Source organism: Branchiostoma floridae, chromosome 2 (genome assembly GCF_000003815.2).
Source record: "Branchiostoma floridae strain S238N-H82 chromosome 2, Bfl_VNyyK, whole genome shotgun sequence".
NCBI lineage: Eukaryota > Metazoa > Chordata > Leptocardii > Amphioxiformes > Branchiostomatidae > Branchiostoma > Branchiostoma floridae.
Window position 1 is genome coordinate 14,428,949 of NC_049980.1, and position 14,249 is coordinate 14,443,197.

At 39.9% G+C, this 14,249-nt stretch overlaps 1 protein-coding gene across 1 annotated transcript in view; it reads right to left on the reverse strand.

The window, feature by feature from the left end:
* Positions 1-216: 216 nt before the first annotated feature.
* The window catches only part of LOC118408392 (CUB and sushi domain-containing protein 3-like), a gene marked incomplete at its 5' end in the record, with an annotated part of 40,619 nt that continues 26,586 nt past the window's right edge, over positions 217-14,249 (reverse strand). Inside the window, 19 exon segments of the mRNA XM_035809166.1 lie at positions 217-1,352; positions 3,287-3,383; positions 3,695-3,827; positions 4,285-4,366; positions 4,645-4,745; positions 4,871-5,098; positions 5,233-5,415; positions 5,734-5,919; positions 6,080-6,256; positions 6,654-6,836; positions 7,415-7,588; positions 7,769-7,945; positions 8,448-8,633; positions 9,563-9,742; positions 11,960-12,136; positions 12,286-12,459; positions 12,653-12,826; positions 13,245-13,427; positions 13,847-14,026. Of these exon segments, the coding sequence (XP_035665059.1) occupies positions 1,323-1,352; positions 3,287-3,383; positions 3,695-3,827; positions 4,285-4,366; positions 4,645-4,745; positions 4,871-5,098; positions 5,233-5,415; positions 5,734-5,919; positions 6,080-6,256; positions 6,654-6,836; positions 7,415-7,588; positions 7,769-7,945; positions 8,448-8,633; positions 9,563-9,742; positions 11,960-12,136; positions 12,286-12,459; positions 12,653-12,826; positions 13,245-13,427; positions 13,847-14,026 (3,005 nt within the window).

Here is a 14,249-nt window from a genome sequence, read left to right on the forward strand (position 1 = left end):
ATATTGCAGAAAAATAAAGTTTTTTGTTTTTTCTATAACAATAATGACGATGGTCATATATAAACAATATGGTCGTACCTAAAACGTAACAGTCAAGTGCTCTATTAGATTTTTTTGACTTTGTGCTCCTGTTTATAACTATACATAAAAAGAATACACCAAGAAGATCAGGTTTATCACAATTGCCAATGATTGATATCAATTAAAAAATACAACTTTGACACATCAACAATGGCAGTACACGGCAATGCTTTCTACATGCTGGCCAATTTATTGTGACAGTTTTTGAGATGTACTACAAGTATGTGTCCTTGCTATATTTTACAATATGTCTGTTGCTAAGTAAATCACATGTAAGAATGCTAAGAAAAACGAGAATGCTGTGAAACAGAGGGTACAAAGAAAAATTTGGCCATCAAACAAGCTTCTATAACTCTTGTTAAGTGACAACTGACAACATAACATGTGCATTTCTAAAGAAGAAAATATCCGATTCTTGGCTTTCCATGCATGCAAGATGGCTGTGTACTAGTATTATACTTAGCAGGTCAACACAATAAAGCTACATGAAACAAAGTTTAAACAGTACAGTGGCAAGAATTTTGCCTTGCATTGATTTTTTTCCATTATGGACAAAACTCTCTTATGATGTACAGCATTTGCAATCACTTTATACTTGTTCATCACCTTGAGTAAAAAGCTTGCTAAGCACACACTGAATTGTTCTTGTAAGAAATCACTCCTTTGATAGAATAACAATCAATTAATAGTTATTTTTAGATATGCACTTGTCTACAAATAACAAAAGGCAAAATATCATCTATTAGTAAATTATGTTAGAAGAGATATTCTGTATTCATCGTAGGCCATAATAATTCCTGTGCATTTTACATGAGCACATACAATTTAAAGCTTGATATCTTAAGATTTACACTTTTTTATACAGTATTACTTAATCTCAGTAAGAATAGCAGCATATTCATTGTCATAAATGTGTACATTACCCCATTAAAGATTCAACCTGTCCTTTCCTATTCTATAAAATGGTGTCTATTCCCACAACCCTACATCTCACTTTACTCACTTAACTTTGTTGAACAATCACACCTGTTTCTTTGAAACATGAAACATTAAATATACCCCTCCCACCAAATGTAATTAAAGACTGTATACATTATTAGAATGATAAAGTTGTATAGACAGGCTATAGGGATGAAAATGAAAACAAAGTGAAACATCTGTCATTGAAACAGTTTTACAATGGATATATCTCTAGCTGTTATCTGTCACAGGGTGACTAATGCCGATCTCTTCATTCTTGATCAGTCCTTTCCTGCCACATTCACTGACACCTGGAAAGAACAGTGTTCACAATGTTAGAATTATTGGTCCTCCTTATTACATGCTTAAAGCTTGCAACATAAGAATAACTAGAGTTCCACAACCCCATACCTTTGCCAAATGATGCCAACTTTTACAAAAGGCTTGTACAAAAACGGTCCTCATTTGCATGTGTTACATCAGTTGATGATTTTGTCTACCAAATTCAAATAACACAAGTTTGTTAAAAAACACATTCCTATATATCTATCAGGGCCTTGATTCACATACTTCATATTTGATGATGTTTACCTTCAACTTACTTCCAAATGCGACTGACATAAAATTACCATCATTTACCATCATCAAATTATTATAATACCATTTTTTTCATTGATTACACAAAATATGTCCTTGTTTGCATAAATGATACATCAACCGACGTTCCATTCTTTCTAATTTACACAAGTCACTTTTTTGAACGCCCTATCATGAACAGCTGTGGCCCACTGCTGACCAACAACTGTCCCTGTTGACCCCAAAGTTCCAGTCCTTAGTCACAACAGCTGGTGTCCTAGTATATACATCAGGGCTCTAGCCAGCTCGACATTTTTTTCCGTCAGCCAATTCCCATTGTCGCGAAAACACTATTTCAGGAGTTAGAGAGACTGAACTGAGACCTTGAAAAACGGGTTTTAATGAGATTATCGTATGTGAAAGGGCACCGACACACATTATCAACAATCATAACAATAGCAAAACAAACAGTGTGTGGCTTTTACAGCCGTGGATGGCGTCCCAAGCAGCCTGTAGCTTCCACCAAGGAGCTTTTATCAGATTTTTGTCCGTCAAAGTTGACAGATTGGTTTTAAAATTTTTCCGTCACACGCAGCAAATTTCCGTCAACTGACGTAAAAACGGACGCTGGCTAGAGCCCTGATATACATGTAGGTCAAAATATATTTTCCTCATTGACTATGATTTGCATAAAAGGAACCTCATTATTTTAGTCATCACCTACAAATTTAAGGTACCTTCCTGCTAAACACCATGAAAATCAACCAACCCCTGCTTGAGCAATTCTCCTCCAAAGTTTAAAAAAAAATGGCCCACTGCAATTGTAAACAAGCTACAGGGGACTCCAAGCGTACATTGACCCCTCTTCCATTGACCCCATGACCTGTCATGTCTGATAAAAGACTAGTTTTGTCACCTCTGAACCACTGTCACTTTACTGACAATGTATTCCAATGACAGAAACACATGGTTGGAACATAGACATCCAAACACAGAGGATTGGAAGATAGACATCCAAACACACCTCCATACATGGAGGCAACCAGCAAGACTGGAAGTATTAGCATTGTGGGTACAGCTGTACAGCTGTAAAGAGATACCAATATATCCACAAAGATACAAAGAAGTTAGAACTCCCCACAATCTGAGACATGCCAGAGAAGTATTGGTCATGCAGGAGAAAAAACAGGAACGTTAAGGAACATGAACGTCTATGCTGTAACTCACTGTGGACAGGATAGCTCTGCACACCATGTTCATCCACAAATGCTTCCACTGTGACAGGAGTTACAATGTCTAGTACAACCTTTAGACAATGGAACAATAATTATTACATGTACCCTTGGATGATTATCATAATCCAAAATGTCAAACCCATGATGATTGTATTAATGCTAGGGATAAAATGTGGATGGTCTAAGTAAGAGATTGACATCAAGACAGGTTAAAGTTAATGCCTGTACTTCAATACATGAAGCACACAATGCCATTGGGACTGCTTGAAATTCAACAATGGAGAACAAAACTAACAAATAATATGCCATATTTTTGTACCATTTCCTATCCTTTATAAAAGTTCTGCACTGAGCAGACACAACATAGACTGTATCATCAAAGTAGAAATGCTACTACTAGAGATTTAGCTCTTCATTCAAAAATCACAACTTACCCCTTCAGCAGTGTTGTAACATGGATTTTCAAATGAAGCATCTTCTCCCTCACCATCACCATAACGGCTAAAGAAGCTGAACCTCTGGCCGGTACGCCTGAGCAAATATAGAATGAAGAGTGAAATGAAGATTTGTTCATTCATCTTTAGGTCCAAGGAACTTAATGAGGTTCCCCTGAGTGGATGAGTGGCACTAATTAGCAACAGAACAGGACAGCCACATCACTGGATATAAGTTTCATTCATAAGGTATATAAATCCAGTTTTTGAACTCATAGGTTCAACAGCAACTCATACACAGTGATCATCTTTCATAGCACAATCAATATATCTGAGCAGCTGTTACCCAAACAACACATAGACAAGGCCCTTTGTGTGCATGTACATTGTATCACGAAGAATACTCACTTGAGGTGCCAGGCATAAACTCCCAGGGCAAGTACAGCCAGACAGAGGATAGGCACCAACACAGCAGCAGCAATGGAACCTCCACTCAGACCCTTACCCCCTGTCTGGGGCTTTGGGTTGGGGATCTGTGAATCTGGCATGGGAAAGCATCAAATCATTGAATTAAACAATTAAAGTAAAATGAAAGCTCATCTGCGATGGAAAAGATTCTAATTCTGATCTCTGACTTCCATTCAGGTCATGTGTCACTTCAACTTGAGAAGGAACAGAGGACTGATCAAAAGCTTGCCTTACCTTGTGATTATACGAGACATGCTAAATATATAATATGCTATGAATGCTATTAGAACACACTATAATCTTTCGATTTCAGGAATTTTTAGCACTTTTCTCGCTTACTTCATAAGTGAATAAAATGGACACGATGTAACTTTTTCTACCTATGACTCCATTGCCATACACAATGTTCTTCTGCACAGACAGAAGGCCTGTTTAATAGATATAGAAATTCTGACTCAATCATGCGCATGTTTACATATCGCAGCATTGTCAAATATTTCAGCAGTTGCAAACAAGGAAAGATGACAAACTTGTAATTTGGAGGTCAAAGCTTCCGAAGTCTGGTGCCAGAATATCACCACTGTACATTAAGCCTCCTGTAATGTAGTACAACTGGAGAAACAAATAAATGAAACATTTAAGAACATTTTCACAAGGTTCAAATACTGTTACACAAAGTTTGCATGAATAGTCATAAACAATGCATAAACTATTAACTAATCACCACACTTGCGACATGGTAAACTCAACACATTGATTTATCCATTATACTTGTACAAAGTCTACTTCACTTGCATCCACTTGTTTGTTTGTATGTATAGTAGTAGTCTTGTTGAAGACCTTACAAAAGCCACTGTGTAAAAGTAAAGACGTATTGAATTGTAACTTACATATCCATCAAATGATATGGAAACTCCCATGAAGTTATCAGCCAGTGTATTGACTGTGCCAACAGTGAGGGTCAGAGCACTCTCTCCTGGCTTGTACGTTCCTGGAAATAACAACAGATGCTGAAAACAAAGTCCTGTGGTCCATAATGCAGTAAAAATGGCACAAACAGTATAAACTCCCGTATCTTTGAAAAGTGCTGTGGGGCACAATAGATTTCAAGGTCACCTGCAAGAGTGAAGGAGGACGAGCCATCATCAAAGTCTCCGACAACGCCAAATGAGTTCTGCAGCACAGCAGTGATGGTGAGTGTACAGGGGACCTTACTGCCCTTGTACTCATAAGAACCAGTCCAGATCTGCCCCTCTATGAAGGCTTGTACTGGCACAGTGGGCTTGGGTTGTGGTGTGGAAGGGTAGAGGACAGTAGGTGGCTTCTCACTAGGTTTAGTTCCCACTGTAAAATTGAACAGCATATAATTTTGTATCTTAACATCAAACCCATTAAGGATGTGTCTACCTTGGCATTGAATTCTTTTTTATGTGAACACTAATGGGGGAAACAACGGTTAGACACTGAACATACTGTACCTTCACAGACAATAGGTTTGCCACTCCACTGTCCGTTGTCCTGACACACCCTGAGTGTGTCCCCGCTGGTCGGTGTGTATCCAGGCTGGCAGGTGAAGATGGTGGTGTAGCCCTGACCTGGCAGGTCTTGGACAACAACGATGAGGGCATGGACTGGAGCCTCCAGCTCTGCACAGTTAGATGCTGTGTGGTAAAAAGGAGGAGCAGTACTTAAGATTTATCCCATTCATTGTACATGACATGTTTTAAAAACACTGTTGAATAGGGCCATGTATGTTTTGTGGTGTATACAATTTACTGCTACTTCAGAGACACATTCGCACCACTGTCAACTCATAGGAAAGTCAAGAAAAACTGCAGGCTAGACTTCCGTCTTTTCAAATAAGCAGATTTTTGTAAGGTACAACTTGCTTAAAGAATATATATATAGCAATATACTGCTACTACTACCATAATCCAAATGTAAGTACTATTTGGCTCCCAAAAGCTACAGTTACTCACGGACACAGGTTGGTGGCTGGCCATTCCAGCTCAGCGTGACCGGGTCACAGACCAGACTGGTCGGGCCCAGGATGTGGTAGCCGTCCTGGCACTGGAAGCGGACAACAGTTCCGGGGAGGAAATTGGTAGCGTTCCGGGTGCCATGGTCTGGTGTACCGGGGTCTCTACAAGACTGCTGAGTAGGAACTGTGGAAATGTGTGAAATGGCAGGATGTTTATTTCTCAAAGCAAAATTGAAAGGTACAAAAAATAGTTCCTGCAGAATTGTGACCTATTTGAGATAATCATGCATTCTAATAACAAACAAAGTGCTTTAAACTTAGGGTTTCTGAGAACATGCACTGACCTTGGCAGACAGGTAAAGAAGAAGGAGTCCATCTTCCGTCAGCCATGCACTGCTGCTGATTGGTTCCGATCAGGATGTACCCTTCATCACAGGTGAAGGTCACTCTGCTTCCAAAGGTGAAGCGGCTCCCTTGTCGCTGGCCGTTAGCAGGGACACCAGGGTCACCACAGGAGACAGCTGAAATTCAAACCTGTGTTGTAAACCTCACATAAATAAAGCCTTGCAGGGGATTTTGTCAAAAATCAAGAATAGTATGTTCCAACAACTTTACTTCTGAACAAGATATAAAACCCAAAAGTTCTACTGTAGTTGCCAGACTGCTTGGGATCCAAAATCTAATCATTTGAGTCCTCATCAAGACCTACCCTGAAATATGAACTTCAAGATAATTTATCTTAGCCATCTTTAGTTATGGTATTCAAAGACAAACATACAAACACTACCAACAATATATAACCTTAGGGTAAATAAAACAAAAGGCCTATCTTCTACAACATAATTAACTGTAATCATCATAATGATTATTCTAAAGGAGAGGATGGGGGTGTACATTTTGTATATGTTTGTTACTTACCAACACATTGTGTTGTCCCCAGCAGGTTGCTTCCCCATTGGCCATTTGCTCTACATGTCAGGGCAACTGGACCAATCAGCCTGTATCCCGTGGAACAGTTGTATGAGACACTGCTGCCAAAAGTGTAGCTGTTGCCTTCCACAGTGCTGTATGGGACACGTGGTGGAGCCCCACAGTTTACAACTGGAACAACAATCAACATTATCATACATGTGAGTGTTAGTTAGGAGTGGATACCATTCTGCGTACCGGTACAAAACTGTTTTTTTCTTGGTGGACCGGTACAAAAAAAATCAGTGGGACAGATTTTGGAACGATTAGACAGTGAACAGATTATTTTGGCACGTTAACATGTTATCACATTAACATGTTTGGCAGCTTGACAGTCAAAAAAACAAAGAACAGTGAAGTAGAGTTTATGGTAAATTCTACCAAGTTTCTACAGTCAAACTTAGCATTGTATACATGTCAGGATTTTAAAAAGCAAGTGGGATTGGATACTCTGCCAAACAGATTCACTTGTAGCAGAATGGACCATTATTTTGAGTATTGCCCATTTACAACTTTCTCAGACAATTAGGTCCAGGTTCAGGTCTGGACCTGGACCTGATCCTCTGGACCAGGACAGGACCGACCCACCCCTAGTGTTAGAGTATATTAGTATAAGTATGGGATGAGAATGGGCTTTTACCATTATTGGGGAATTTACAATATCTAGATTGTCATGACAACAGGAAATAATCTTGCTGCCAATGACCCACCCTGACATGCAGGTAGGCTGTTGCTCCACTGTCCATTTGCCTGACAGGTGCGGTTGGCCTGACCAATCAGGTTGTGTCCTGTGTTGCAGGTGTAGGTGACAAAGTGGCCGTACGTGTAGTCACTCCCAGTAACCACACCACTGGCAGGCACACCAGGATCTCCACAGTTTACAACTACAAAGGAACAATAGATAAAGAACAGGCTTCATTTAGTATTATTTGATTCAGGGTAACAAGAAAGAAAGCTTTATACTCACTAGATAATTTGATTATCAGCCCAAGTCAATTTATGAACTTGACTATCCAAAAGGCTTCATTTTCATAGATTTTCCATGTGTGCACTACAGTACTGACCATTGCACACAGGCGAGCCATCTGGCTTCCACTCTCCTCTTGCTGTGCAGTACTTGGATGGGGTGCCACTCAACATGTACCCTGGGTTACAGCTGAACAGGACGGTACTGCTGTAGGTGAACCCTGTGGTGTTGTAGTTCCCATTGGATGGACGACCTGGGTCACCACAGTTCTGGACTGTGAGGAAATAACATATAGATGGACTGTTGATGTAAACCCTCAATACATGTACTACAAATGTCATTAATTATTCAAAATGCATTGTGCTCTCTGAGTTTAAGAGATTATTGAACAGCACTGTTAATTTTATTCGAAAAGAAGTTAAAGAAGATTGGATCTTGTCTGTTCTAAACTTCAACCATATGCAATGCCTGCTTGAAAATTCTATTTCTTGAGAATTAGTCTTTTAATTATCTGCACTCTCACTCATGACAGCAAGGAGACCTGAGTGGGCTTGGAATGGAACTTTTAATGTTCAGATTTCAGAAAGGTTTTTAGCTTGTTTAGACATGTCTAAAGTCGCCGAAACTTACATAAAAAAGAACTCTGCGATCTACGTCTCTCATCAGACACTTAACATTTGAGACAGAATGAGTCACGTGAGCCAGAGGGCAGAGGTCATGGCTCGTGCGCACTAAATTATCTGATTTACGCATTTAGCCTAAATCAACACACTTACTGATACAGTCAGGTCTGTTGCCGCTCCAAGCTCCGCCTGACTGGCATGTTAGAGACTGGCTGCCCTGAAGGTTGTATCCTGTGTCACAGCTGAAGGTGATCTGGTCATTCGGGTTGTATGTGCTTTTCTTCGGTAGGAAACTTCCATGGGGTGGGTCACCAATGTCACCACAACTTGTTGTAGTGCCTAGTGCCAATGTAAAGTACTGATCTTTATTTTATGTTATATACCAGTGCTCAAAACATCCATTGCACACTTGCAAATGCAATCGCATTTTGCTTGTCGCAACTTAATCTTAAATGTATTACGAAGTAGCGCAGTGCGCAACCTGAAAGTTTGTAGTTGGAACACCACTTTTCCCCCCACCTACATGCATACGCTTTTAGTATTTATTTCTTGATAAGATAACACATAATACTTAGTACTTGTTACATGTAAGTGGAAGAAAAGGTAAAGAAAAAGCAGATGATTTGAAGAAAGTAATAAGTTGGAAGTAGGGCAACCTAAAATGTTGATGGCGCAACCTGGTTTTTGACTCAGATTGCCGCCTGGACAACCAAAAAAGTATTTTGAGCATGCACTGTATACTAGGTAGGTGATACAAAACCTTAGGTTACATCAAAATAAAGGTATTGGTATGATTAAGATTAAAAAGCAAATAAATGCACAACAAATGGAATTGCAATGACCTGCATTTTATCAAAGTCTATATCTTCCATATCATAAATTCATGCATTTAAAAGACTAACTTAATGATATAGAAAGCCCTACCTGTACCTTCTAAGAACACATGGTAGCATGGTGACATAAATATGAGTAAGGAGTGCATACTACATGTGGAAATGTTTGAAACCTAGTTTCTACCCTCTAAAATAACATCAAAATGAGAGATGTTTTATTGTGATTAGTACTTCAGTACCAAGGACAACACCAGCTTGTATAAATTACATTCTGTGCTTTGTTGCATCAACAAAACTTCTCATTACAAATTGGACAAGTACTAATTAAGAAGAAGAAAAGTATGGTGCTGTTGTGTCTGTAAATTTGAAAGTGCCATCTTGATTTGACCTAAGTAGGTGTTTGTAGGCATTCATTCCATAAAGATTATCCCTTACCAGAGCAGTGGAGAGCTGCTCCACTCCATGTTCCATCTGCCTGGCATGTACGACTGGTGTCACCACTAACAACGTTTTGTCCTGCTGTGCAGCTGTAGGTGACAGTTGACCCAAACGTGGTGGTGGTGTCTCCTCCCTTGATGGTGTTGGGTGATGTGCCAGGGTCCCCACAGTCAACAACTGGGAAATGAATCAATATCTTATAACCAGATGACATTGACCAATGAGAAGGCTCCAGTTTTTCATAATCATTCATCATCAATACTCCATATTTACCAGATGTAAACTCACAAACTCGCCAATCCAACATGGTGTTCATGTGTACTATTAGCAGTGGGCCTGTTGCTTTTAACTTGACCTATGACTTGAAAAATGCTTCAAGGAGAGTAAGATTTTAGTACTTACACTCAGCACAAAAAGTTTGGAATATCAACTTCGGTTGATCATATTTATGTTGTTTCTGCATCAATTTCAATATATCATATATCTATAGAAATCTTGTCTGATTTTCTTTCCAATGGTATCAAACTCATTATCATTGTTAACTCATGGAACATACACTAGGCTTGCTAACGTGAGTGGGTCACGAAAAAAAAGGGCCCAAATTCCCCCGTTTCTGTTCAAAACTGTATCGTCCGGTTCAACCGTTGTTATGGCCGTGGGTGACAATGATTCAATCAATCCTTTTATCACCCAACGTTTGGTATACAGAACATCCAAGTTTCTTTTAGCATATCTGGGTAGAGTATTTCATGAGTGTAAATTCATGGAACGAGGACTAGGCCCGCTTACGTACAGGGCGTCCTAAAGATAAAGTGCCAAAATTACCCTACTAAAGTCAATCACACCATTCTGCTCATTTTCTTCCGTCAGTATTGACTTGTGAATAAAGGCAAGTTGAATAAACAGGACATGTCAATCAAAGCTACTATTACTCTTTATTCAAGCAAAAAATCTGAACCATGGCAAGAGGTGATCAATCGAGTGCTAGCCATAAGCCGTAGGAAGGCTATTCTACCCTAAGACTGTGCTCCAGCATCCAATGGTCATTGCTCTGTGTGGACTGGTGTTGTAATCTTGCAGAATGGCATTTGGTCAAATATTGAAGAGGTAGAATTTTGCTACTGGATGGAGGATGGTGTCCCTATATGTCACCACATTAATTTCCCTTGAATGATGACGAGTCTTGTTTACCCTATGGTGGTTATACTGCCCCACACCATGACGCTGCCTCCACCACCAAATGCCGAAAGTTACTCTTGCCTTGTCAGCGTGCGGTTCTCCTTGCCGCATCCACGCTTTGATTCTGCCATCCAACTATCGAAAGGGCAGATGAACTCTACTCAAGTATGCTAAAACCTTGTATGTTCCGTATACAAAATGTGAGGTGAAAAGAGGATTGATTGAACCAGTGACACACGCGCCAATATCAACAGGACGATGCAGTGTTGAACAGACGTAGGGGAATTTGGGCACTTTTTTTTCGTGACCCACTCACGTAAGCAGGCCTTGTGCTCGTTTCATGTGTTTATAATCATAATAAGTTTGATACCATAGGAAAGAAAATCACACAAGCTTTCTATTGATATATAATACATTGAAATTGATGCATAAATAACGGAAATATGATATACTAAAGTTGATATTCCAAACTTTTTGTGCCGAGTGTATATGTTATTTAGGACTTCCCATGTGTCTGTTTGACACATCATATCCATTTTTGATTATACTGCTGCTGGGATCCCTGTCACAGCAGCAGTCGGATAGTCTTCACACTGTGCTTCCATGATAATGAAAAAACTTTCACAAACTAATACTAGACAATTCACCAAGTCAGTTCACGATCACACAAACATTCCTTTGGTGTAAATGATGCCATAAGGTCTGGTTGCTTCATATAGCCACCTCAGAAACCAGTTGTTGTTTGTGTCACTACCAATGGAGATTTATTCAGGTGGCTATGGGAACTGACCATGCCTTTTGGTACTGTATACACCTCAGGTTGACTCAATATACGTGTAAATGTTACAGTAAGTAGGACCAAACTGATTTGAACTAAAATACATGTATGAATGAGGGTAGGAGAGCATGCATGCGATTGTCTCGGACACAGGAGCAAGTCACTACTTCGCCTTTAAGTACTAATTATACTGTAAATGGAGAAATGTTCGCGGTGGATTAATGTTCGCAGTTTTTGTGGTGGCCGTTTAACCGCGAATTTAAAACTACCGCAAACATTTTCCCATGGCCGTAAGAGACTACAGTGCATGGTGCTACCGCGAAATTAAAACCACAGCGAAAAGTCCTTTTTATCGTTACCGCGAAATTAAATCCCCTTAAACTTAAATGCATTTACAGTAACTTGATGACATCCAAGGTAAGGAAAAAAAGACTTACTGCGACATTCCGGCTTGGTTCCATCCCACTGGCCATTGCTCTGACAACGTATCGAGGATGAGCCAAAGATGAAGTATCCATTGTCACAGAAGTACTCTATGGTCACACCAAAGGTGGTCCCAGCTTGAGCCACACTGTGACCATGTTCTACTGTTCCTGGGTCACCACAGTCAACAGCTAAGGTGTAGAGGACAACAGAGATAAGTCTTAAGTGTTGATTTTATTTTATTTTTGAAGTTCCAAAGCATTTCTCTAACAATCACTTGTTCTGAAGAAAATTTCAAGTACATGATTTTCCATAAAGATTAAGTCAATACTCATCTCACCTGTGCAAGTTGGGATAGGGTTGCTCCATAATCCATTCTGCTCACATCTTATGATCGGTGCCCCCTGTAGGATGTACCCAACATTGCAGGTAAAGTTGAGGATATTGCCATAGTCAAAACTGTCACCATCCCTGTTACCGTAGTATGGAGTACCTGGATCCCCACAGGTTATTGCTGGGGGAAAAAATCAGAAATGGTCTTAGTGATGAATTAAGAAAAGACAGTATCACATGGAAACTTGAATCTAAACAAATAGGTATAATCCCAATTATCTCTGAATAATAAAATGAGCTTCTCAGTAGCAGTGCAATAATGCTACAGCAAGCCGTATTGCTACATGATGATTATCAATATGTGAAGTACTTACGAATACAGACAGGCACTCGCCCATTCCATTGACGGTTTGCTTGACAGGTAAGGTAGGAGCTGCCCACCAATCGGAAGCCCTCGTTACAGCTGTAGATGACCGTGGAACCGTAGGTGAAGCTGTTGCCTTGGCGATTGCCATTTGTTGGAATTCCCGGATCTCCACATCCTTCCGCTGTTGATTAAATAAACATTTGATTGAATGTACCCTAAAGTTTCCAATGAATGCAACTATCCTGTATTAGTGTTAAGTAACATCGATGACAACTGATCCATTGCAGTTACAGGTGATATCTACTAAGTGTAGACTTTCAAAAGGCATTTTATCTTTATCATATAGATACCACTGAAGTGTATTCATCATTGTACTATCGCCATTACTAAGGGATTACAAAGGGATTTAGTTCCTTTTGTATTCCAGAAATACTCTTGGAAGACAATTGAACCTTTAGGATTAAAAAAAAATCCTTATTCAGAAGACTTGTGCTCAAATATTTCTTACCTTATCATGATAACGTTTAGGGGTTAAAAATGCTTAGATTCAAGCTGTGCTTTACAAGACTAATTCAGAACAGCAAAATAACGGAACTTACCAACACACTGCACATCAGTCCCACTCCATGTGCCATCAGCTTGGCATTGACGCTGTGCTGACCCCTGTATGTTGTATCCATTATTGCAGGTGTATTGTATGACGGAGTTGTAGGTGGCATTCGCTCCACTGAGATAGTTGTATCTGCCATTAGGGGGGACTGGCAGCTGTGCACATGTGTTAACTGTGGAAAACATGTGATAGACATGTATCATAAATGGCTGATTACACAAAATGTACAGAGTTGTTCAGGGTTAAAGGTTTCCAATCTTTCTAGCATCAGTTTACATGTACTACCACGTCAACGGATAAAGGTTACCCCGCGAATAAAGGTGAACTAACGCTAACAATTTAAAAAGAAGTACAGGGTTGCACTGTTTGAAATCACTAATTTGGGGATCAGAATGAATCGGCCCAGTCAACAAGTTGACCAGGGACTGTTGGGCCAAGATACAATTGCTTTGATTAGCCATGGGCTGAGTTGGTTAAAGGATTAAAATGTCAGTATATTTGCGTGACTGTCACAGAAATATTACTGTAGAAAGAAGTAGAAATATAAGGAGACTCCTCCATTCCTCACAGAACACAGACTGACAGACCAACCTTCACAGGTGGGAGGGGGGTTGTCCCAGGTCTGGTCTGCCAAACACGTCAGCACATGCAAGCCAACAGGGTGGTAGCCTGTCTCACATCCATAGTCCACGGTATCTCCATAGTTGTAATTGGCCAGGGAAGGTGCCATTGTGCTGTGTGCGACAGAGGCTGGCCGTGGGCAGGTGCTGACTGGAAAATCCAGAATTGTGTGGGTATAGGCAACAGTCAGTCAGTTTATCAAAAAGCCATGAAGAGCGTTTGCAGTACTAATCAATTATATTGCAATGTAAGACAGGGAATTTACTTTCTAAATAGGATATTTCTATAGCAAACATAGTTAACATACAATACAAACTACAAAGTACTTTACAGTGCACATCATCCTCTACCTATTGAGGTATAAAATTGACAT